General features: G+C 44.9%; 3 protein-coding genes across 3 annotated transcripts; all 3 read left to right on the forward strand.

Moving 5' to 3' along the window:
- Positions 1 to 1,905: 1,905 nt before the first annotated feature.
- Positions 1,906 to 4,586, forward strand: LOC132782743 (nicotinamide N-methyltransferase-like). Its single transcript, XM_060787643.2, has 3 exons — positions 1,906 to 2,029; positions 2,480 to 2,687; positions 4,133 to 4,586. The coding sequence occupies exons 1-3, from the start codon at positions 1,906 to 1,908 to the stop codon at positions 4,563 to 4,565; spliced, it is 765 nt and encodes a 254-aa protein (XP_060643626.2). The 3' UTR covers positions 4,566 to 4,586.
- A 5,379-nt stretch (positions 4,587 to 9,965) lies between these two features.
- Positions 9,966 to 12,586, forward strand: LOC137097502 (nicotinamide N-methyltransferase-like). The gene is made up of 3 exons (XM_067470611.1): positions 9,966 to 10,089; positions 10,515 to 10,722; positions 12,154 to 12,586. The coding sequence occupies exons 1-3, from the start codon at positions 9,966 to 9,968 to the stop codon at positions 12,584 to 12,586; spliced, it is 765 nt and encodes a 254-aa protein (XP_067326712.1).
- Positions 12,587 to 17,988: 5,402 nt separating this feature from the next.
- Positions 17,989 to 20,673, forward strand: LOC137097503 (nicotinamide N-methyltransferase-like). Its single transcript, XM_067470612.1, has 3 exons — positions 17,989 to 18,112; positions 18,539 to 18,746; positions 20,241 to 20,673. The coding sequence occupies exons 1-3, from the start codon at positions 17,989 to 17,991 to the stop codon at positions 20,671 to 20,673; spliced, it is 765 nt and encodes a 254-aa protein (XP_067326713.1).
- The last annotated feature ends 993 nt before the right edge of the window (positions 20,674 to 21,666 follow it).

Raw genomic sequence — 21,666 nt, forward strand, 5'->3', positions numbered from 1 at the left:
TCTTTACCTCTTTATTTCTCTCTTTCTCTCCCTCCTTCTCTCCTTCCTTCATTCTCTACCCTTCTTTTTTTCCTTCCCTCCTTCTTCCCTTCTTCTTTTTCTCTTTATTTCCCTCCTTTCTTCCTTCCTTCTCTACCTTTCTTTCTTTCCTTCTTTCTCTCCTTCTCCCTTCTTTCCCTCTTTCTTTCTCTTTCTCTCCCTCCTTCTCTCCTTCCTTCTCTACCCTTCTTTCTTTCCTTCTTTCTCTCCTTCCCTCCTTCTTTCCCTCCTTCTCTCTTTCCTTCCTTATTTCCCCCTTTCTGTGTATGTGTTTTGTGTATGTATATACATAGATGTGTGTGTTTGTGTATATATATATATATGTGGTTTTGCGCATGCATTGTAATGTATTTTTTAGGGGGAGGTTGCTTTTTAAGTCTCTTCCACAGTGTTTTTCAGTGTTTTTATGAGTGATGGTCACTCGTTGGCCTGATAAGTGTCTTGTGTCCAAATCTGGTGTCAATTCGTCCAGTGGTTTTTGAGTTATGTTAATCCCACAAATGAACATTACATTTTTATTTATATAGATTTTTCAAATTATAATCCGGCCCTCCAACAGTTTGAGAGACTGTGACCCGGTCCTCTGTTTAAAAAGTTTGAGGACCCCTGGTCTAAGGCATTGAATGTTTGCCTGTGTATGTACATTGTAATCCGCCCACAGTCCCCTGCGGGGTGAGAAGGGCGGAATATAAATACTATAAATAAATACATACCCCAGCCTCAAATAAATGAGATGAGATCACTTTATTGCAGCTGGATTTATAGAATAAACAAAAATAAAGACTCGCTATTTTGGAGTAGTTATAAAGGAGTAAACATGGGCAGTAGGCCTGGGTAACAACGGAAAATTTTGTTTCTAAAATCGATTCGTTTTTTGGGGGTTTTTGCATTTCAATATTTAAAAGAATTCCAAATTTTTTTCTTTAAAAAAGTTCGATATTTACGAAATTTCGTAAATGTAAAAAAAATTACGAAACATTAACGAAACAAATACGAAACAATAACGAATCGATTCGTTAATGGCGGACACGACCGCGCAATACGCTAAAAAACCTCCAAATGGGACAGGGAGAACTTCTGAAGCTTCCCTCTCCCTCTGTTGTTGACTGTTGGTGTGATATTATAATTTTTTTTCACTAATTAAACAAAAAACAACTATAAAACTTGCCCCCCCAGACATGCGGAAATAATAACGAAACGACCTCAAACCGATAACGAAACGAATACATAACGAATCCGAAGCATTTACGAAACGAATTTAAAAATTCGTTTCGTTTTTAAGTTGCTCCAGAATGGTTCGTTATCGCTTCGTTATCAAAAAAATAACGAATTTTTAACGAATTACGAATTAACGAAATGAAACCGCCCAGCCCTAATGGGCAGCAATGTCAGGAGAGAATGCTAAGATGGTGAGCCTGCTCTCCCGCAGATTCATCAATCCATCTGGATGCCGGCGGGTTATTATTTGAAGGAATGCAGCTGAAGAATGCTTAATGGGCCTCCCAAGTTAGCAAACCATGTCTCAGGGGGATTCAAGTGGGTAAGTCAAGAGTCCAAAGTCACTCAGGTCTCTCTACTTATTTACAAAGGTGTGAATGTGTGGTGTGGCAAGAAATAATACCAAACTTACAAGCCAGCTTTTTTGTGGGTTGGGCTACTAAATATGGCCTTGGAGCACGGCATTGTCCTATCATGGTGCCCAGAGGATGATTATTGGAAGGCATGCGGCTGGAACACGTTTTCTATAGGATAAGAAGGAACACTTAATGGGCCTCTCAAGGTTAACAAGCCACACCTTTGGGGTCTTTAAATTGGGAAGCCAAGGGAGCCAAAGTCACTTGGGTGTTTCTCTCAATCGCAGGCAGCATGGAAGGTTTCTTCACTGGAAAAGAGGCATACAGGCAACATTTTGATCCAAAGGAATATTTCAATCTCTACAAGTCATTCTGTGCGGGCATCCAGGAAATGTTCCACAAGGCCTTCTTTGTTGGTGAGTGTCTCTTCTTGTCTCAGAGCGGAGAAGCCAAGAGGCCCAGTGTCTCCACATGTCAAGGAACATGGATCCATAGCCTTGGGCAGAAGAGAAAATGACCAAAACAGGGAAGGCAATGTGGGGGAGCATCAGAGGGAGCTGCCAGACAGTGCCAAAACGTGGGATTAATATGCGAGATAAACAAACCTGGGACCTCAGGGATGCTTCCAGACAGCGCCAAAATGCGGGGTTAAAAAGAGGGACAAATAAACCTGGGACCTCAAAGCATATTCCCACATAGACTTGCCACTCCTGGGCTTTCTTCTCCTGCTGTCCTCAAAGCCCTTCTGTGTCTCTACGATAAAATGGAGGGTGGGTGGGGGCTATCTGACGGAAGATGCTTATATGTGTACATGCGAATATCCTAATAAAAATACAGGGGGATTTCATGTTTTCTTTCAAACACAGACGGCATCCGAGGAGACACCCTGATTGACATCGGCAGCGGTCCCTGCATCTATCAACTGCTCTCTGCATGTGAGTCCTTCAGGGAGATCATTGCCACTGATTTCCTTGAGCAGAACCGGGCGGAGATACAGAAGTGGCTAAAGAAGGACCCGGAAGCCCTCAACTGGACCCCTCTGGTGAAATACGTCTGCCAGCTGGAGGGGGACAGGTACAGATTGGTATCTGATGGTTGGCTATGTTTCCATTTCCATCCATTAATAAGAAGAGAAGGGGATCTGTGAGCCCTTCGCAATGTATCAGGGCTATGGTTTCTGGGACTTTCTGTCCAACAATGTCTGGAGGGTGCCATGTTTCCTAAGCCCATAAGTATTGACTGAAAGAGTTTTGATTGTTTTGAAGATCAGTAGGATGTGGTTGAAGTCCATAAATGTCTAACAATTTCTTAGACAGAAAGATGACACAAGACTTGATTTCCCTGCAGACTCTGCCTCCAGCTCTGAGCATTTACCCACAACTTGCTACTTTACATTTAACTCACTGTGTTGTTTATTCATTCAGTCACTTCCAACTCTTTGTGACCTCATGGACCAGCCCATGCCAGAGCTCCCTGTCGACCGTCACCACCCCCAGCTCCTTCAAGGTCAAGCCAGTCACTTCAAGGGTACCATTCACCCACCTTGTCCTTGGTCGGCCCCTCTTCCTTTTTCCTTCCATTTTCCCACCATCATTGTCTTCTCTAAGCTTTCTTGTCTTCTTATTATGTGGCCAAAATGTTTCATAAAGGGCCCTGTCTCTCATCCCCACCAAACGCAACTGTGGGCGCGACTCTAGTATCCTTCCCTCCAATGAGCAGTTGGGCTTTATTTCCTGAAGTATGGACTGGTTGGATCTTCTGGCAGTACAAGGCACTCTCAGAACTTTTCTCCAGCACCACAGTTCCAAAGCATCTATCTTCCTTCACTCGGCCTTCCTTATGGTCCTGCTCTCACATCCGTAGGTTACTACGGGGAATACCATTGTTTGACTATGCGGATCTTCGTTGCCAGTGTGTGGTCTCTACTCTACACTATTTTGTCGAGATGGGTCCTTGCTCTCTTCCCAAGAAGTAAGCATCTTCTGATTTCCTGGCTGCACTCTGCAGTAATCTTTGCACCTAGAAATACAAAGTCTGTCCCTGCCTCCACGTTTTCTCCCTCTATTTGTCAGGTATCAATCAGTCTGGTTGCCATGATCTTGATTTTTTTTATGTTTAACTGCAACCCAGCTTTTGCACTTTCTTCTTTCAGCTTGATTAGAAGGCTCCTCAGTTCCTCCTTGCTTTCGGCCACCAAAGTGGTATCATCTGCATATCTAAGGTTTAACTCACTAGTGAACATTTAAGCTCGTGTGCATCTGCACTCTAGCCGATCCCTAAGGCTTGTCTTTCAGCTGGGCATTTGATGTGTTCCTTCCAACCTTTCCCAAAGATTTCCCAATGTAGGTCCTGTGCCAATTTCACCTTTTCACGCCTGCTCTGCTTGTTGAGGTATGAGATATTAAGCGTGCTTACCTAATGTATTGCAAACAGCCACTTCATTTTAACTTGATGCTTCCAAGAGGAAAGAGATGCCTCCATGATTGTTTATGGTCATTCTCCCTTTTTGTTCCTTGTAGGGAGAAGTGGAAGGAAAAGGAAGAGAAGCTCAGGAGGACCATCAAGCAAGTCCTGCCGTGCGACGTGACCCTGGCCAATCCCTTGAATCCTTTGGTGCTCCAGCCAGTCGACTGCCTCATCTCTTCGTTCTGCCTGGATTCAGTTTGCAAAGATCTTCCTGCTTACTGTTCAGCTGTGAAGAATGTGGGCTCCTTGGTCAAACCTGGGGGCCACCTCATCTTTGTGGTGAATGTGGAGATAACCTACTACATGGTTGGCCCACATAAGTTCAGTTGCCTTTGCCTGACGCCAGAAATGATCAGAGATGCTGTGAAAGGGGCCGGCTTTGAAATCCTGTGGTCTCAAAGCCTTGGGTTGCTCACTCCTGTGTCGGTGTGTGATGCCAAAGATACAATTTTCCTAGTGGCCAAGAAACCTAGCGAATCCCAGTGAGTTAGTGGGGAAAGAACCAAAGCCGACCAAAGGAACACCCTAAATGAAGCTCATTCTCCAGACCTTTGAGCTCTAGATCGGAAACGCACAAAGTAGACCCCATATTTACTCAAGTCTAATGTGCCATTTTCAGAACCCTGAAACCCAAAAAAGCATTTATCATATTACACAAATCTAATGTGCACCCTAATTTGGGGAAGGTAATTTGGTCAACGAAGGTGAGCATTAGATTTGAATAAATACAGTATATTGTTCTATGCCAAGATGGCTGATAGATCATATTTCTGTAACTTAGTGAAGTTTTGCCTCAGGCTTAATGGAGTTGTCCCAGGTGCTGAAATGGCCCCAGGACCTTGGAGAGCTCTTTTAAGACCAGGCAAAACCTGGAAGGGATGCCCTGGCCTCCTGACTTGGGAACCACCAGTCACTGTGTAGTAATTGCCATTTTGGAACTACAAATCCCACAACATGCCAGTGGCTGTGCATTCTTGTGCAGTCTGGATATTGGAATCTTTAGAAAAGTAACCCTGTCCCAAGCACTACAAATAGATTTTGACTTGGCAAAGAGCCAAAAACGAACTAAGTTTTGCTTTGTATTACCAAGTACAGTTCTCCTTTTCCCAAGATGTTCTTGCTAAGCCATAAAACCAGATGTGATTCTAATAATATCAGCTTACATTTCAGAACAAAGATAATGACTGAAAATATAAAGGGCCATTTTTAGTGTTTGTCAAGACCTCTAGCATTTATATTCAAATGATTGTGTGTGTGTGTGTGTGTGTGTGTGTCTTGTCAACTTTTTTCAATTCATGTATGACAAGGCAGTGCAACTGCATCATGACTGAGATGTGTGATATCTATATAGAGATATACCTGCTTAGTTTTGTATGCATGTGATGTTAGAGATGTCTTCTTCATGTCTACCTTGTATTTGGTGAATTGTGGGTGGTGTTTCATGGAATCGATGAGAAAGTTGGGTGCTGGATATTAAAAATGTGCCCCGAAGCATCATTTGTGGATGCAGAATCAAGCACATGCTGCCTAAACATCTCGGGAAGCGTTCAATGTTGATTAAACATACAATAGATACGTCTTGTGTCGTGGTGGTCTTTCTGGTGCTCATGTCCATGTGCCTTCAAGTCATCTCTTAACATATGGAGACTCCATGCATTTCAATGAGTTTTCTCAGGCAAGGGATCCTCAGAGGTGGTTTGGCCAATTCCCTCCTCTGAAAGAGAGCTTACAGAACTGTTGCCCATTGAAAAGCATAATGCTGCTCCAGTTTGGGAAGGGACCAGAAGTCACCCAAGCCTCAAATCAATGAGCTGACATCATGTTATTGCAGCTGGATTTATAGAATAAGCTAAAAACATGAATCGATATTTCGGACTGTATTTATAAAGGGGTATACATGGGCAGCAACGTCAGGAAAGGATGTGAAGTTGGTGAGCCTGCTTTCCTGTGGGTTCATCATCCCATCCAGGAGCTGGAAGATTATTTTTGGAAGGAATGTGGCTAAAGTAAGTCTTCTATACATCAAAACAGGGGTGCTTAATGGATCTCCGAAGTTAGCTAATCATGCCTCAGGGGCCTTTAAGTGGGGAAGCAAAGGGGCCAAAGTCACTTGGATGTTTCTACTCACAAGGAGTGCTCATTAAAAATTTCCCTGACCCACTTCCTGTGTACTGGGAGCAATGAAACCTGCCCTAGTTCTGAGTACTTCTCTCCATGGGTCCCACCTGGGAACACACACTTCTCCCACCTTTTTAAGCAATTTAAACACCTCACTTGCAGAAGTCGACAGGTTGCTCCAAAATCCACTTTGTGACTTTGGAAATCATAGTCTCATCACCTGAGAAATGCTTGGCCTTCAAAGCTAACTTCCTTGTTGGAAAGAGGTGGGAGTCCAATGGCGCAAGGTTGGGTAAATCAGGGGGAATGCGGTAGAATTTCAAAGCCACCAGACATGCTTCTTCCATTTGGGCAACAGGTGAGTTGTGAAATGGTGCATTGTCTTGCAAAGGGCAGAAGACACCTTTGGTGAGCATGCCACATTGTCTCTTGGTTTTGAAGGCCTCCCACAGTTTCCACAGCAGTGCCCCAGTGATCGTGGTCCCCTTTGCTAGGGAATCTATCAATTCTACTCCGTGCTGGTCCCAAAATATTGTGAGCATGACCTTGCCTGCCGAGAGTTGGGCCTTCTTTGGAAGCGGTGAGTCAGGATGCTTCCATTACATCGACTGGACTTGAGTCTCAGGATCTCTTGGAAACTAGGCAAGTGGGGTGTATGTATCTGTGGCATGATGTCCAGGGTGGGAGAAAGAACTCTTATCTGCTTGAGGTAGGTGTGAATTTTGCAAGCTGACAAGAATTTTTTCTCCCACCCTGGACATTTCACAGATATATAAACCTCACTTGCCAAGTTTCCAACAGACCTCTCAACCTCTGAGGATGCCTGCCATGGATGCAGGTGAAACAGCAGGAGAGAATGCTTCAGGAACATGGCCAGGCAGCGTGGAAAACTCACAGCAACCCAGTGATTCCTGCCATGAAAACCTTTGACAACACAGAAATATATTTCTTGTATTGTCAAAGGCTTTCATGGCTGGAATCACTAGGTTGTTGGAGGTTTTTTTGAGCTATATGAGCATGTTCTAGATGTATTCCCTCCTGACGTTTCGCCTGCATCTATGGCAAGCATCCTCAGAACCTCTGAGACCTCACAACCTCTGAGGATGCTTGCCATAGATGCAGGCGAAACATCAGGAGAAAATGCCTCTAGAACATGGCCATAAGATCACTACTGATCAAAAGGTCATGAGTTTGAAACCAGCCCAGGTCAGAGTGAGCTTCCGACCAAATTTAGGTAGCTTGTTGTCGACCTTTGCAGCCCGAAAGACAGTTGCATCTGTCAAGTAGGATATTTAGGTACCACTTTGTGGGGAGGCTAATTTAACTAATTTATGAGGCCATAAAGATCAGTGAGCATGCAGAGAATGAGGAAGTACTTCATCAGTGTCACAGATGGACAGTGAAGCAACAGCTCTCCTGGTGGCTAGAAAAAGTTGGAATGTTAAATAGCCTCTGACTCTCTGTCTATATGTGTTGTGTGTCTAAGGCAGCAGTTGTCAACCTGGGGGTCGCGACCCTCCGGGGGGTCGTTTGGCCATTTTGGAGGGGTTGAGAGGCCGCCTCCTTAGGCCCCGCCCACAAGGCCGCAAGGCAGCCGGGGGCTCCTTTGCATGCCAAAACTCAAGGTCAATGGCCACCAAACCCTTCCAGTATTTTCTGTTGGTCAAGGGATATCTGTGTGCCAAGTTTGTTTCAATTACATCGTTGGTGGAGTTCAAAACGCTCTTTGATTCTAGGTTAACGATAAATCCCAACAACATTTACTGCTGAGCTGCTGAGCTTGTTGACTGAAAGGGCGCATGTTCAAATCCAGGAAGCGGCATGAGCTTCCACTGTCAGCCCCAGTTCTGCCAACTTAGCAGTTCAAAAACATGCAAATGTGAGTAGATCAATAGGTACTGCTCTGGTGGGAAGGTAACGGTGCTCCCTGCAGTTATGCTGGCCACATGACCTTGGAGGTGTCTATGGACAACGCTGGCTCTTCGGCTTAGACATGGAGATGAGCACTGTGAAGATCCCTTACCTTGCCAGCCAGGGTGGCAGGGCCTAGAAGAGACAGGCTAGGTAGTTTCAGCTTAGAAGGCCTGGCAGAGGGCAGCAGGAGCCATCTTAGTTTAGGGAAGACTCCAGTTCAGAGAGGGGGAGTGGCCTAGGCCTGAGCCAGCCCAGCAACAGCCAGGATTGGTTTGTTAAAGGGGGGCGGAGTTAGACTGTTGGAGGGAAAGTAAGAAGCTGTTTTTAGGGAGTTCAGTTCAGTTCTGGTTGATGTTAGAGCAAGATTATAGAAGGCTTTTAGGAGTTCCTGTTAGGAAAAGGCAGCTTGCCTGAAGTTTGCACAGCAAAATAGGCTGTGGCAGACTGGTTACAGCTATTTTTAGAGAAGAAATAGCTGGGTTTTGTATAGGAACTGTAACAAAGAATAGAACCATTCTCTCATGCAACCGTTACGCTTCTAAGAACAAGAACACTTTAATTGTAACAGCCAAGCTTATGAACCTGCATTCACTTTTATTCTGTAACCTCTATTCAATAAACGTTTCTTGTTATTTTTATAACCTTAAGCCTGAGTCTCGTGCCATTTGTGGATTTAATCCCTCTTTCTTTTTTAAATCAACCTCGCCTGTTTCCCTTCAAAGAAGCCTTTTAAAAGACAGTACTTGGTGGTGTTTTAAACAACCTTTTTAACATCTTAAATAACTAGAGGGTTCCTGGTCATTTATTCTTATGGTGGCAGCGAAGGTTTAAATAGAGAGATATCTCCTTAAGTGCTATGTTAGTGGTGTATTCTTTATTAAAGGAAGGACAGTTTGTGGGATCTGTTTGCCCCCTGTCCAGTCATATTGTTTGGCCAAAAAGCCTGCCTTTATAATTGGGGTTAGATGGTGGGATTGATCGGTTTGCCATCTGCCTAGTTATTATAATTGGTGGGGCAGTGGTGGGTTTGTTTTACCCCTTGCCCGGACGGCCATTGAAGAGAGTTATTATAAGCACCACACCCAAGTCAGACATGACTGGACATAATGTCAGGGGAAAACCTTTACCTACAACTCCCAAATGACAAAACCAATCCCCCTCAACCCCACCAGTATTCAAATTTGGGTGTATCGGATAATTGTGCCAAATTTGGTTGGGGGGTCACCACAACATGAAGAACTGCATTAAGGGGTCACGGCATTAGGAAGGTTGGGAACTACTGGTCTAAGGCATTGAATGTTTGCCTGTATATGTACATTGTAATCAGCCCAGAGTCCCCTGCGGGGTGGGAAGGGTGGAATATAAATACTATAAATAAATAAGTAAATACTATAAATAAATAAATAAATGCCCCAGCCTCAAATAAAATGAGATGGGATCACTTTATTGCAGCTGGATTTATAGAATAAACAAAAATAAAGACTCACTATGTTGGAGTAGTTAGAAATGTCTCAGGGGGATCTAAGTGGGGAAGTCAAGGGGCCAAAGTCCCTTGGGTGTCTCTCCTTCTTTACAAAAGGGTGAATGTGTGGTGTTGCAAGAAATAATACCAAACTAACAAGCCAGCTTTTTTGTGGGTTGGGCAACTAAATATGGCCTTGGAGCACGGCACTGTCTTATCAGAGTGCCCAGAGGATGATTATTGGAAGGCATGTGTCTGAAACAAGTTTTCTATAGGATAAGAAGGAACACTTAATGGGCCTCCCAAGGTTAACAAGTCACACCTTGGGATCTTTAAATTGGGAAGCCAAGGGAGCCAAAGTCACCTGGGTGTTTCTCTCAGTCGCAGGCAGCATGGAAGGGGTCTTCACTGGAAAAGAGGCATACAGGCAACATTTTGATCCAAAGGGTTTTTTCAATGTCTACCCGCCATTGTGTGCAGTCATCCAGGAAATGTTCCACAAGACCTTCTTTGTGGGTGAGTGTCTCTTCTTGTCTCAGAGGAGAGAAGCCAAGAGGCCCAGTGCCTCCCCATGTCAAGGAACCTAGATCCATTGCCTAGGGCAGAAGGAAATGTGGGGGAGCATCAGAGGGAGCTGCCAGACAGTGCCAAAACGTGGGATTAATATGTGAGATAAACAAACCCGGGACCTCAGGGACGCTTCCAGACAGCGCCAAAATGCGGGGTTAAAAAGAGTGGTAAATATACCTGGGGCGTGAGAGCCTATCCCCACATAGGCTTGCCGCTCCTGGGCTTTCTTCCCCCGGCGTCCTCAAAGCCTTCTGTATCTCAGGATAAAAGGGAGGGTGGATGGGGGCCATCTGACAGAAGATGCTTATATGCGTACATGCGAATATCCTAATACAAATACAGGGGGATTTCATGTTTTCTATGACACACAGATGGCATTCGAGGCGACACCCTGATTGACATCGGGAGCGGCCCCTCCATCTACCAACTGCTCTCTCCATGTGAGTTCTTCAGGGAGATCATTGCCACGGATTTACTTGAGCAGAACCGGGCAGAGATACAGAAGTGGCTGAAAAAGGACCCGGAAGCGCTCAACTGGACCCCCATGGTGAAATACGTCTGCCAGCTGGAGGGGGACAGGTACAGATTGGTATCTAATGGTTGGCTATGTTTCCATTTCCATCCATTAATAAGAAGAGAAGGGGATCTGTGAGCCCTTTGCAATGTATCAGAACTTCATTTTGCATTGGCTATGGTTTCTGGGACTTTCTGTCCAACAATGTCTGGAGGGTGCCATGTTTCCTAAGCTCATAAGTATTGACTGAAAGAGTTTTGATTGTTTTGAAGATCAGTAGGATGTGGTTGAAGTCCATAAATGTCTAACAATTTCTTAGACAGAAAGATGACACAAGACTTGATTTCCCTGCAGACTCTGCCTCCAGCTCTGAGCATTTACCCACAACTTGCTACTTTACATTTAACTCACTGTGTTGTTTATTCATTCAGTCACTTCCAACTCTTTGTGACCTCATGGACCAGCCCATGCCAGAGCTCCCTGTCGACCGTCACCACCCCCAGCTCCTTCAAGGTCAAGCCAGTCACTTCAAGGGTACCATTCACCCACCTTGTCCTTGGTCGGCCCCTCTTCCTTTTTCCTTCCATTTTCCCACCATCATTGTCTTCTCTAAGCTTTCTTGTCTTCTTATTATGTGGCCAAAATGTTTCATAAAGGGCCCTGTCTCTCGTCCCCACCAAACGCAACTGTGGGCGTGACTCTAGTATCCTTCCCTCCAATGAGCAGTCGGGCTTTATTTCCTGGTTGGATCTTCTGGCAGTACAAGGCACTCTCAGAACTTTTCTCCAGCACCACAGTTCCAAAGCATCCATCTTCTTTCACTCGGCCTTCCTTATGGTCCTGCTCTCACATCCGTAGGTTACTACAGGGAATACCATTGTTTGACTATGCAGATCTTCGTTGCCAGTGTGATGTCTCCACTCTTCACTATTTTGTCAAGAAGTAAGGATCTTCTGATTTCCTGGCCACAATCTGCATCTGCAGTCATCTTTGCACCTAGAAATACAAAGTCTATCACGGCCTCCACGTTTTCTCCCTCTATTTGTCAGGTATCAATCAGTCTGGTTACCATGATCTTGGCCTATTTATGTTTAACTGCAACCCAGCTTTTGCACTTTCTTCTTTCAGCTTGATTTGCAGGCTCCTCAGCTCCTCCTTGCTTTCGGCCACCAAAGTGGTATCATCTGCATATCTAAAGTTTAACTCACTAGTGAACATTTTAGCTAGTGTGCACCTGCACTCTAGCCGATCCGTAAGGCTTGTCTTTTAGTTGGGCTTTTGATGTGTTCCTTCCAGCCTTTCCCAAGGATTTCCCAATGTAGGTCCTGGGCCAATTTCGCCTTTTCATGCCTGCTCTGCTTGTTGAGGTATGGGATATTAAGTGTGCTTACCTAATGTATTGCAAACAGCCACTTCATTTTAACTTGATGCTTCCAAGAGGAAAGAGATGCCTCCATGGTTGTTTATTGTGATTCTGCCCCTTTCGTTCCTTATAGGGAGAAGTGGAAGGAAAAGGAAGAGAAGCTCAGGAGGACCATCAAGCAGGTCCTGCCGTGCGATGTGACCCTGGCCAATCCCTTGGATCCTTTGGTGCTCCAGCCAGTCGACTGCCTCATCTCTTCTTTCTGCCTGGATTCAGTTTGCAAAGATCTTCCTGCTTACTGTTCAGCTGTGAAGAATGTGGGCTCCTTGGTCAAACCTGGGGGCCACCTCATCTTTGTGGTGAATGTGGAGATAACCTACTACATGGTTGGCCCACATAAGTTCAGTTGCCTTTGCCTGACGCCAGAAATGATCAGAGATGCTGTGAAAGGGGCCGGCTTTGAAATCCTGTGGTCTCAAAGCCTTGGGTTGCTCACTCCTGTGTCGGTGTGTGATGCCAAAGACACAATTTTCCTAGTAGCCAAGAAACCTAGCGAAACCCAGTGAGTTAATGGGGAAAGAACCAGAGCCGACCAGAGGAACAGCATAAATGATGCTCATTCTCCAGACCATTGAGTTCTAGATCGGAAACGCACAAAGAAGACCCCATATTTACTCAAGTCTAATGTGCCATTTTCAGAACCCTGAAACCCAAAAAAGCATTTATCATATTACACAAATCTAATGTGCACCCTAATTTGGGGAAGGTAATTTGGTCAAAGAAGGTGAGCATTAGATTTGAATAAATACAGTATATTGTTCTATGCCAAGATGGCTGATAGATCATATTTCTGTAACTTAGTGAAGTTTTGCCTCAGACTTAATGGAGTTGTCCCAGGTGCTGAAAATGGCCCCAGGACCTTGGAGAGCTCTTTTAAGACCAGGCAAAACCTGGAAGGGATGCCCTGGCCTCCTGACTTGGGAACCTCCAGTCACTGTGTAGTAATTGCCATTGTGGAACTACAAATCCCACAACATGCCAGTGGCTGTGCATTCTGGTGCAGTCTGGATATTGGAATCTTTAGAAAAGTAACCCTGTCCCAAGCACTGCAAATAGATTTTGACTTGGCCAAGAGCCAAAAACGAACTAAGTTTTGCTTTGTATTACCAAGTACAGTTCTCCTTTTCCCAAGGTGTTCTTGGTAAGCCATAAAACCAGATGTGATTCTAATAATATCAGCTTACATTTCAGTACAAAGATAATGACTGAAAATATAAAGGGCCATTTTTAGTGTTTGTCAAGACCTCTAGCATTTATATTCAAATGATTGTGTGTGTGTGTGTGTGTGTGTGTGTCTTGTCAACTTTTTTCAATTCATGTATGACAAGGCAGTGCAACTGCATCATGATTGAGATGTGTGATATCTATATAGAGATATACCTGCTTAGTTTTGCATGCATGTGATGTTCGAGATGTCTTCTTCATGTCTACCTTGTATTCAGTAAATTGTGGGTGGTGTTTCATGAAATGAATGACAATGTTGGGTGTGGAATATTAAAAATGTGCCCCGAAGCATCATTTGTGGATGCAGAATCAAGCACATGCTGCCTAAACATCCCTGGAAGTTTTCAATGTTGATTAAACATACAATAGATACATCTTGTGTCGTGATGGTCTTTCTGGTGCTCATGTCCATGTGCCTTCAAGTCATCTCTTAACATATGGAGACTCCATGCATTTCAATGAGTTTTCCCAGGGAAGGGATCCTCAGAGGTGGTTTGGCCAATTCCCTCCTCTGAAAGAGAGCCTACAGAACTGTTGCCCATTGAAAAGCAGAATGCTGGTCCAGTTTGGGAAGGGACCAGGAGTCACCTCAGCCTCAAATCAATGAGCTGAGATCACTTTATTGCAGCTGGATTTATAGAATAAGCTAAAAACATGACTCAATATTTAGGACTGTATGTATAAAGCGGTATACATAGGCAGCAACGTCAGGAAAGGATGTGAAGTTGGTGAGCCTGCTTTCCTGTGGGTTCATCATCCCATCCAGGAGCTGGAAGATTATTTTTGGAAGGAATGTGGCTAAAGTAAGTTTTCTATACATCAAAACAGGGGTGCTTAATGGATCTCCCAAGTTAGCTAATCATGCCTCAGGGGCCTTTAAGTGGGGAAGCAAAGGGGCCAAAGTCACTTGGATGTTTCTACTCACGAGGAGTGCTCATTAAAAATTGTCCCCGACCCACTTCCTGTGTACTGGGAGTAATGAAACCTGGCCCAGTTCTGAGTCCTTCTTTCCGTGGGTGCCACCTGGGAACACACACTTCTCCCACCTTTTTAAGCAACTGTAAACACCTCACTTGCAGAAGTTGACAGGTTGCTCCAAAATCCACTTTGTGACTTTGGAAATCGGAGTCTCATCACCTATGAAATGCTTGGCCTTCAAACCTAACTTCCTTGTTGGAAAGAGGTAGGAGTCCAATGGCGCAAGGTCGGGTAAATCAGGGGGATGTGTTAGAATTTCAAAGCCACCAGAGCATGCTTCTTCCATTTGGGCAACAGGTAAGTTGTGAAATGGTGCATTGTCTTGCAAAGGGCAGAAGACACCTTTGGTGAGCATGCCACATTGTCTCTTGGTTTTGAAGGCCTCCCACAGTTTCCACAGCAGTGCCCCAGTGATCGTGGTCCCCTTTGCTAGGGAATCTATCAATTCTACTCCGTGCTGGTCCCAAAATATTGTGAGCATGACCTTGCCTGCCGAGAGTTGGGCCTTCTTTGGAAGCGGTGAGTCATGATGCTTCCATTACATCGACTGGACTTGAGTCTCAGGATCTCTTGGAAACTAGGCAAGTGGGGTGTATGTATCTGTGGCATGATGTCCAGGGTGGGAGAAAGAACTCTTATCTGCTTGAGGTAGGTGTGAATTTTGCAAGCTGACAAGAATTTTTTCTCCCACCCTGGACATTTCACAGATATATAAACCTCACTTGCCAAGTTTCCAACAGACCTCTCAACCTCTGAGGATGCCTGCCATGGATGCAGGTGAAACAGCAGGAGAGAATGCTTCAGGAACATGGCCAGGCAGCGTGGAAACCTCACAGCAACCCAGTGATTCCTGCCATGAAAACCTTTGACAACACAGAAATATATTTCTTGTATTGTCAAAGGCTTTCATGGCTGGAATCACTAGGTTGTTGGAGGGTTTTTTGAGCTATATGAGCATGTTCTAGACACATTCCCTCCCGACGTTTCGCCTGCATCTATGGCAAGCATCCTCAGAACCTCTGAGACCTCACAACCTCTGAGGATGCTTGCCATAGATGCAGGCGAAACATCAGGAGAGAATGCCTCTAGAACATGGCCATAAGACCACTACTGCTCGAAAAGTCCTGAGTTTGAAGCCAGCCCAGGTCAGAGTGAGCTTCCGACCAAATTTAGGTAGCTTGTTGTCGACATTTGCAGCCCGAAAGACAGTTGTTATCTGTCAAGTAGGATATTTAGGTACCACTTTGTGGGGGGGCTAATTTAACTAATTTATGAGGCCATAAAGATCAGTGAGCATGCAGAGAATGAGGAAGTACTTCATCAGTGTCACAGATGGACAGTGAAGCAACAGCTCTCCTGTTGGCTAGAAAAAATTGGAATGTTAAATAGCCTCTGACTGTCTGTCTAATGTGTTGTGTGTCTAAGGCAGCAGTTCTCAACCTGGGGGTCGCGACCCTCCGGGGGGTCGTTTGGCCATTTCGGAGGGGTTGCGAGGCCGCCTCCTTAGGCCCCGCCCACAAGGACGCAAGGCAGCCGGGGGCTCCTTTGCGTGCCAAAACTCAAGGTCAATGGCCACCAAACCCTTCCAGTATTTTCTGTTGGTCAAAGGATATCTGTGTGCCAAGTTTGTTCCAATTACATCGTTGGTGGAGTTCAAAACGCTCTTTGATTCTAGGTTAACGATAAATCCCAACAACATTTACTGCTGAGCTGCTGAGCTTGTTGACCAAAAGGGTGCAGGTTCAAATCCAGGAAGCGGCATGAGCTTCCACTGTCAGCCCCAGTTCTGCCAACTTAGCAGTTCAAAAACATGCAAATGTGAGTAGATCAATAGGTACTGCTCTGGTGGGAAGGTAACGGTGCTCCCTGCAGTTATGCTGGCCACATGACCTTGGAGGTGTCTATGGACAACGCTGGCTCTTCGGCTTAGACATGGAGATGAGCACTGTGAAGATCCCTTACCTTGCCAGCCAGGGTGGCAGGGCCTAGAAGAGACAGGCTAGGTAGTTTCAGCTTAGAAGGCCTGGCAGAGGGCAGCAGGAGCCATCTTAGTTTAGGGAAGACTCCAGTTCAGAGAGGGGGAGTGGCCTAGGCCTGAGCCAGCCCAGCAACAGCCAGGATTGGTTTGTTAAAGGGGGGCGGAGTTAGACTGTTGGAGGGAAAGTAAGAAGCTGTTTTTAGGGAGTTCAGTTCAGTTCTGGTTGATGTTAGAGCAAGATTATAGAAGGCTTTTAGGAGTTCCTGTTAGGAAAAGGCAGCTTGCCTGAAGTTTGCACAGCAAAATAGGCTGTGGCAGACTGGTTACAGCTATTTTTAGAGAAGAAATAGCTGGGTTTTGTATAGGAACTGTAACAAAGAATAGAACCATTCTCTCATGCAACCGTTACGCTTCTAAGAACAAGAACACTTTAATTGTAACAGCCAAGCTTATGAACCTGCATTCACTTTTATTCTGTAACCTCTATTCAATAAACGTTTCTTGTTATTTTTATAACCTTAAGCCTGAGTCTCGTGCCATTTGTGGATTTAATCCCTCTTTCTTTTTTAAATCAACCTCGCCTGTTTCCCTTCAAAGAAGCCTTTTAAAAGACAGTACTTGGTGGTGTTTTAAACAACCTTTTTAACATCTTAAATAACTAGAGGGTTCCTGGTCATTTATTCTTATGGTGGCAGCGAAGGTTTAAATAGAGAGATATCTCCTTAAGTGCTATGTTAGTGGTGTATTCTTTATTAAAGGAAGGACAGTTTGTGGGATCTGTTTGCCCCCTGTCCAGTCATATTGTTTGGCCAAAAAGCCTGCCTTTATAATTGGGGTTAGATGGTGGGATTGATCGGTTTGCCATCTGCCTAGTTATTATAATTGGTGGGGCAGTGGTGGGTTTGTTTTACCCCTTGCCCGGACGGCCATTGAAGAGAGTTATTATAAGCACCACACCCAAGTCAGACATGACTGGACATAATGTCAGGGGAAAACCTTTACCTACAACTCCCAAATGACAAAACCAATCCCCCTCAACCCCACCAGTATTCAAATTTGGGTGTATCGGATAATTGTGCCAAATTTGGTTGGGGGGTCACCACAACATGAAGAACTGCATTAAGGGGTCACGGCATTAGGAAGGTTGGGAACTACTGGTCTAAGGCATTGAATGTTTGCCTGTATATGTACATTGTAATCAGCCCAGAGTCCCCTGCGGGGTGGGAAGGGTGGAATATAAATACTATAAATAAATAAGTAAATACTATAAATAAATAAATAAATGCCCCAGCCTCAAATAAAATGAGATGGGATCACTTTATTGCAGCTGGATTTATAGAATAAACAAAAATAAAGACTCACTATGTTGGAGTAGTTAGAAATGTCTCAGGGGGATCTAAGTGGGGAAGTCAAGGGGCCAAAGTCCCTTGGGTGTCTCTCCTTCTTTACAAAAGGGTGAATGTGTGGTGTTGCAAGAAATAATACCAAACTAACAAGCCAGCTTTTTTGTGGGTTGGGCAACTAAATATGGCCTTGGAGCACGGCACTGTCTTATCAGAGTGCCCAGAGGATGATTATTGGAAGGCATGTGTCTGAAACAAGTTTTCTATAGGATAAGAAAGAACACTTAATGGGCCTCCCAAGGTAACAAGTCACACCTTGGGATCTTTAAATTGGGAAGCCAAGGGAGCCAAAGTCACCTGGGTGTTTCTCTCAATCGCAGGCAGCATGGAAGGGGTCTTCACTGGAAAAGAGGCATACAGGCAACATTTTGATCCAAAGGGTTTTTTCAATGTCTACATGCCATTGAATGCGGTCATCCAGGAAATGTTCCACAAGACCTTCTTTGTGGGTGAGTGTCTCTTCTGGTCTCAGAGCAGAGAAGCCAAGAGGCCCAGTGCCTCCCCATGGCAAGGAACCTAGATCCATTGCCTAGGGCAGAAGGAAATGTGGGGGAGCATCAGAGGGAGCTGCCAGACAGTGCCAAAACGTGGGATTAATATGTGAGATAAACAAACCCGGGACCTCAGGGACGCTTCCAGACAACGCCAAAATGCGGGGTTAAAAAGAGGGGCAAATAAACCTGGGACCTGAGAGCCTATCCCCACATAGACTTGCCGCTCCTGGGATTTCTTCCCCCGCCGTCCTCAAAGCCCTTCTGTGTCTCAGGATAAAAGGGAGGGTGGGTGGGGGCAATCTGACAGAAGATGCTTATATGTGTACATGCAAATATCCTAAGACAAATACAGGGACATTTCATGTTTTCTTTGAAACACAGATGGCATCCGAGGAGACACCCTGATTGACATGGGCAGTGGTCCCTCCATCTACCAACTGCTCTCTCCATGTGAGTTCTTCAGGGAGATCATCGTCACTGATTTACTTGAGCAGAACCGGGTGGAGATCCAGAAGTGGCTGAAGAAGGACCCAGAAGCCCTCGACTGGACCCCCATGGTGAAATACGTCTGCCAGCTAGAGGGGGACAGGTACAGATTGGTATCTAATGGTTGGCTGTGTTTCCATTTCCATCCATTAATAAGAAGAGAATGGGATCTGTGAGCCCTCTGCAATGTATCAGAACTTCATTTCGCATTGGCTATGGTTTCTGGGACTTTCTGTCCAACAATGTCTGGAGGGTGCCATGGTTCCTAAGCCCATAAGTATTGACTGAAAGAGTTTTGAGTGTTCTGAAGGTCAATAGGATGTGGTTGAAGTCCATAAATGTCTAACAATTTCTTAGACCGAAAGATGACACAAGACTTGCCGGATTTCCTTGCAGCTTCTGCCACCAGCTCTGAGCATTTACCCACAACTTGCTACTTTACATTTAACTCACTGTGTTGTTTATTCATTCAGTCACTTCCGACTCTTTGTGACCTCATTGACCAGCCCATGCCGGAGCTCCCTGTCGACCATCACCACCCCACAGCTCCTTCAAGGTCAAGCCAGTCACTTCAAGGGTACCATCCATCCACCTTGTCCTTGGTCGGCCCCTCTTCCTTTTTCCTTCCATTTTCCTCAGCATTATTATCTTCTCTAAGCTTTCTTGTCTTCTCATTATGTGGCCAAAATGCTTCAGAAAAGTCCCTGTCTCTCGTCCCCACCAAACGCAACTGTGGATGTGACTGTAATATCCTTCCCTCCAATGAGCAGTCGGGCTTTATTTCCAAGTATGGACTGGTTGGATCTTCTCGCGGTCCAAGATACTCTCAGAACTTTCCTCCAGCACCGCAGTTCCAAAGCATCTCTCTTCCTTTGCTCAGCCTTCCTTATGGTCCTGCTCTCACATCCGTTAGTGACTACGGGGAATACCATTGTTTGACTATGCAGATCTTCGTTGCTAGTGTGATGTCTCTACTCTTCACTATTTTGTTAAGATGGGTCCTTGCTCTCCTCCCAAGAAGTAAGCATCTTCTGATTTCCTGCAGTCTGCAGTCATCTTTGCATCGAGAAATACAAAGTCTGTCCCTGCCTCCACGTTTTCTCCGTCTATGGTTACCATGATCTTAATTTTTTAATGTTTAACTGCAACCCTGCTTTTCCACTTTCTTCTTTCAGCTTGATTTGCAGGCTCCTCAACTCCTCCTTGCTTTTGGCCATCAATGCGGTATCATCTGCATATCTAACATATATGCAGATGATACCATCTGCATAACTCACTAGTGAACATTTCGGCCATCTGCATAACTCACTAGTGAACATTTAAGCTCGTGTGCATCTGCACTCTAGCCGATCCCTAAGTTTTGTCTTTCAGCTGGGCTTTTGATGTGTTGCTTCCAACCTTTCCCGAGGATTTTCCAATGTAGGTCCTGTGCCTATTTCACCTTTTCACATCTGCTCTGCTTGTTGAGATATGAGATATAAAGCGTGCTTACCTAATGTATTGCAAACAGCCACTTCATTTTAACTTGATGCTTCCAAGAGGAAAGAGATGCCTCCATGATTGTTTATGGTCATTCTCCCCTGTTCGTTCCTTGTAGGGAGAAGTGGAAGGAAAAGGAAGAGAAGCTCAGGAGGACCATCAAGCAGGTTCTGCCGTGCGACGTGACCTTGGCCAATCCCTTGGATCCTTTGGTGCTAAAGCCAGTCGACTGCGTCATCTCCTCTTACTGCCTGGAATCGGCTTGCAATGATCTTCCTGCTTACTGTTCAGCTATGAAGAATGTGGGCTCCTTGGTCAAACCTGGGGGCCACCTCATCTTTGTGGTGGCTGTGGAGGGAACCTACTACGTAGTTGGCCCACATAAGTTCAGTTGCCTTTACCTGACGCCAGAAATGATCAGAGAAGCTGTGAAAGGGGCTGGTTTTGAAGTCCTGTGGTCTCAGGGTCTTGAGTTGACCTCTCGCCCGTCGATGTGTGATGCCAAAGACACACTTTTCCTAGTAGCCAAGAAACCTAGCGAATCCCAGTGAGTTAATGGGGAAAGAACCAAAGCCGACCAAAGGAACACCCTAAATGAAGCTCATTATCCAAATCATTGAGCCCTAAATTGGAAATGCACAAAGAAGTCCCCATATTTACTCGAGTCTAATGCACCATGAACCCTGAAATCCAAAAAAGCATTTACCATATTACACAAATCTAATGCGCACCCTAATTTTGGGAAGGTAATTTGGTCAAAGAAGGTGAGCATTAGATTTGAGGAAATACAGTATATATTGTTCTATGCCAAGATGGCTGTTAGATCATATTTCTGTAACTTAGTGGAGTTTTGCCTCAGGCTTAATGGAGTTGTCCCAGGTGCTGAAATGGCATCAGGACCTTGGAGAGCCCTTTTAAGACCAGGCAAAACCTGGTCTTAAAAGTCACTCTGCAGTAATTGCCATTGTGGAACTACAAATCCCAGAACTTGCCAGTGGCTGTGCATTCTTGTGCAGTCTGGATATTGAAATCTTTAGAAAAATAACCCTGTCCCAAGCACTACAAATAGATTATGACTTGGGCAAGAGCCAAAAACGAACTAATTTTTGCTTTGTATTACCAAGTACAGTTCTCCTTTTCCCAAGATGTTCTTGGTAAGCCATAAAACCAGATGTGATTCTAATATACCAGCTTACATTTCAGAACAAAGATATAGATGACTGAAAATATAAAGGGCCATTTTAGTGTTTGTCAAGACCTCTAGCATTCATATACAAATGATTGTGTGTGTGTGTGTGTTGTCAACATTTTTCAATCCTGAGAACCTCTGAGACCTCACAACCTCTGAGGATGCTTGCCATAGATGCAGGCGAAACATCAGGAGAGAATGCCTCTAGAACATGACCATAAGACCACTACTGCTCGAAAGGTCATGAGTTTGAAGCCAGCCCAGGTCAGAGTGAGCTTCCGACCAAATTTAGGTAGCTTGTTGTCGACCTTTGCAGCCCGAAAGACAGTTGCATCTGTCAAGTAGGATATTTAGG

This window comes from Anolis sagrei, chromosome 7 (genome assembly GCF_037176765.1).
Source record: "Anolis sagrei isolate rAnoSag1 chromosome 7, rAnoSag1.mat, whole genome shotgun sequence".
Lineage (NCBI taxonomy): Eukaryota > Metazoa > Chordata > Lepidosauria > Squamata > Dactyloidae > Anolis > Anolis sagrei.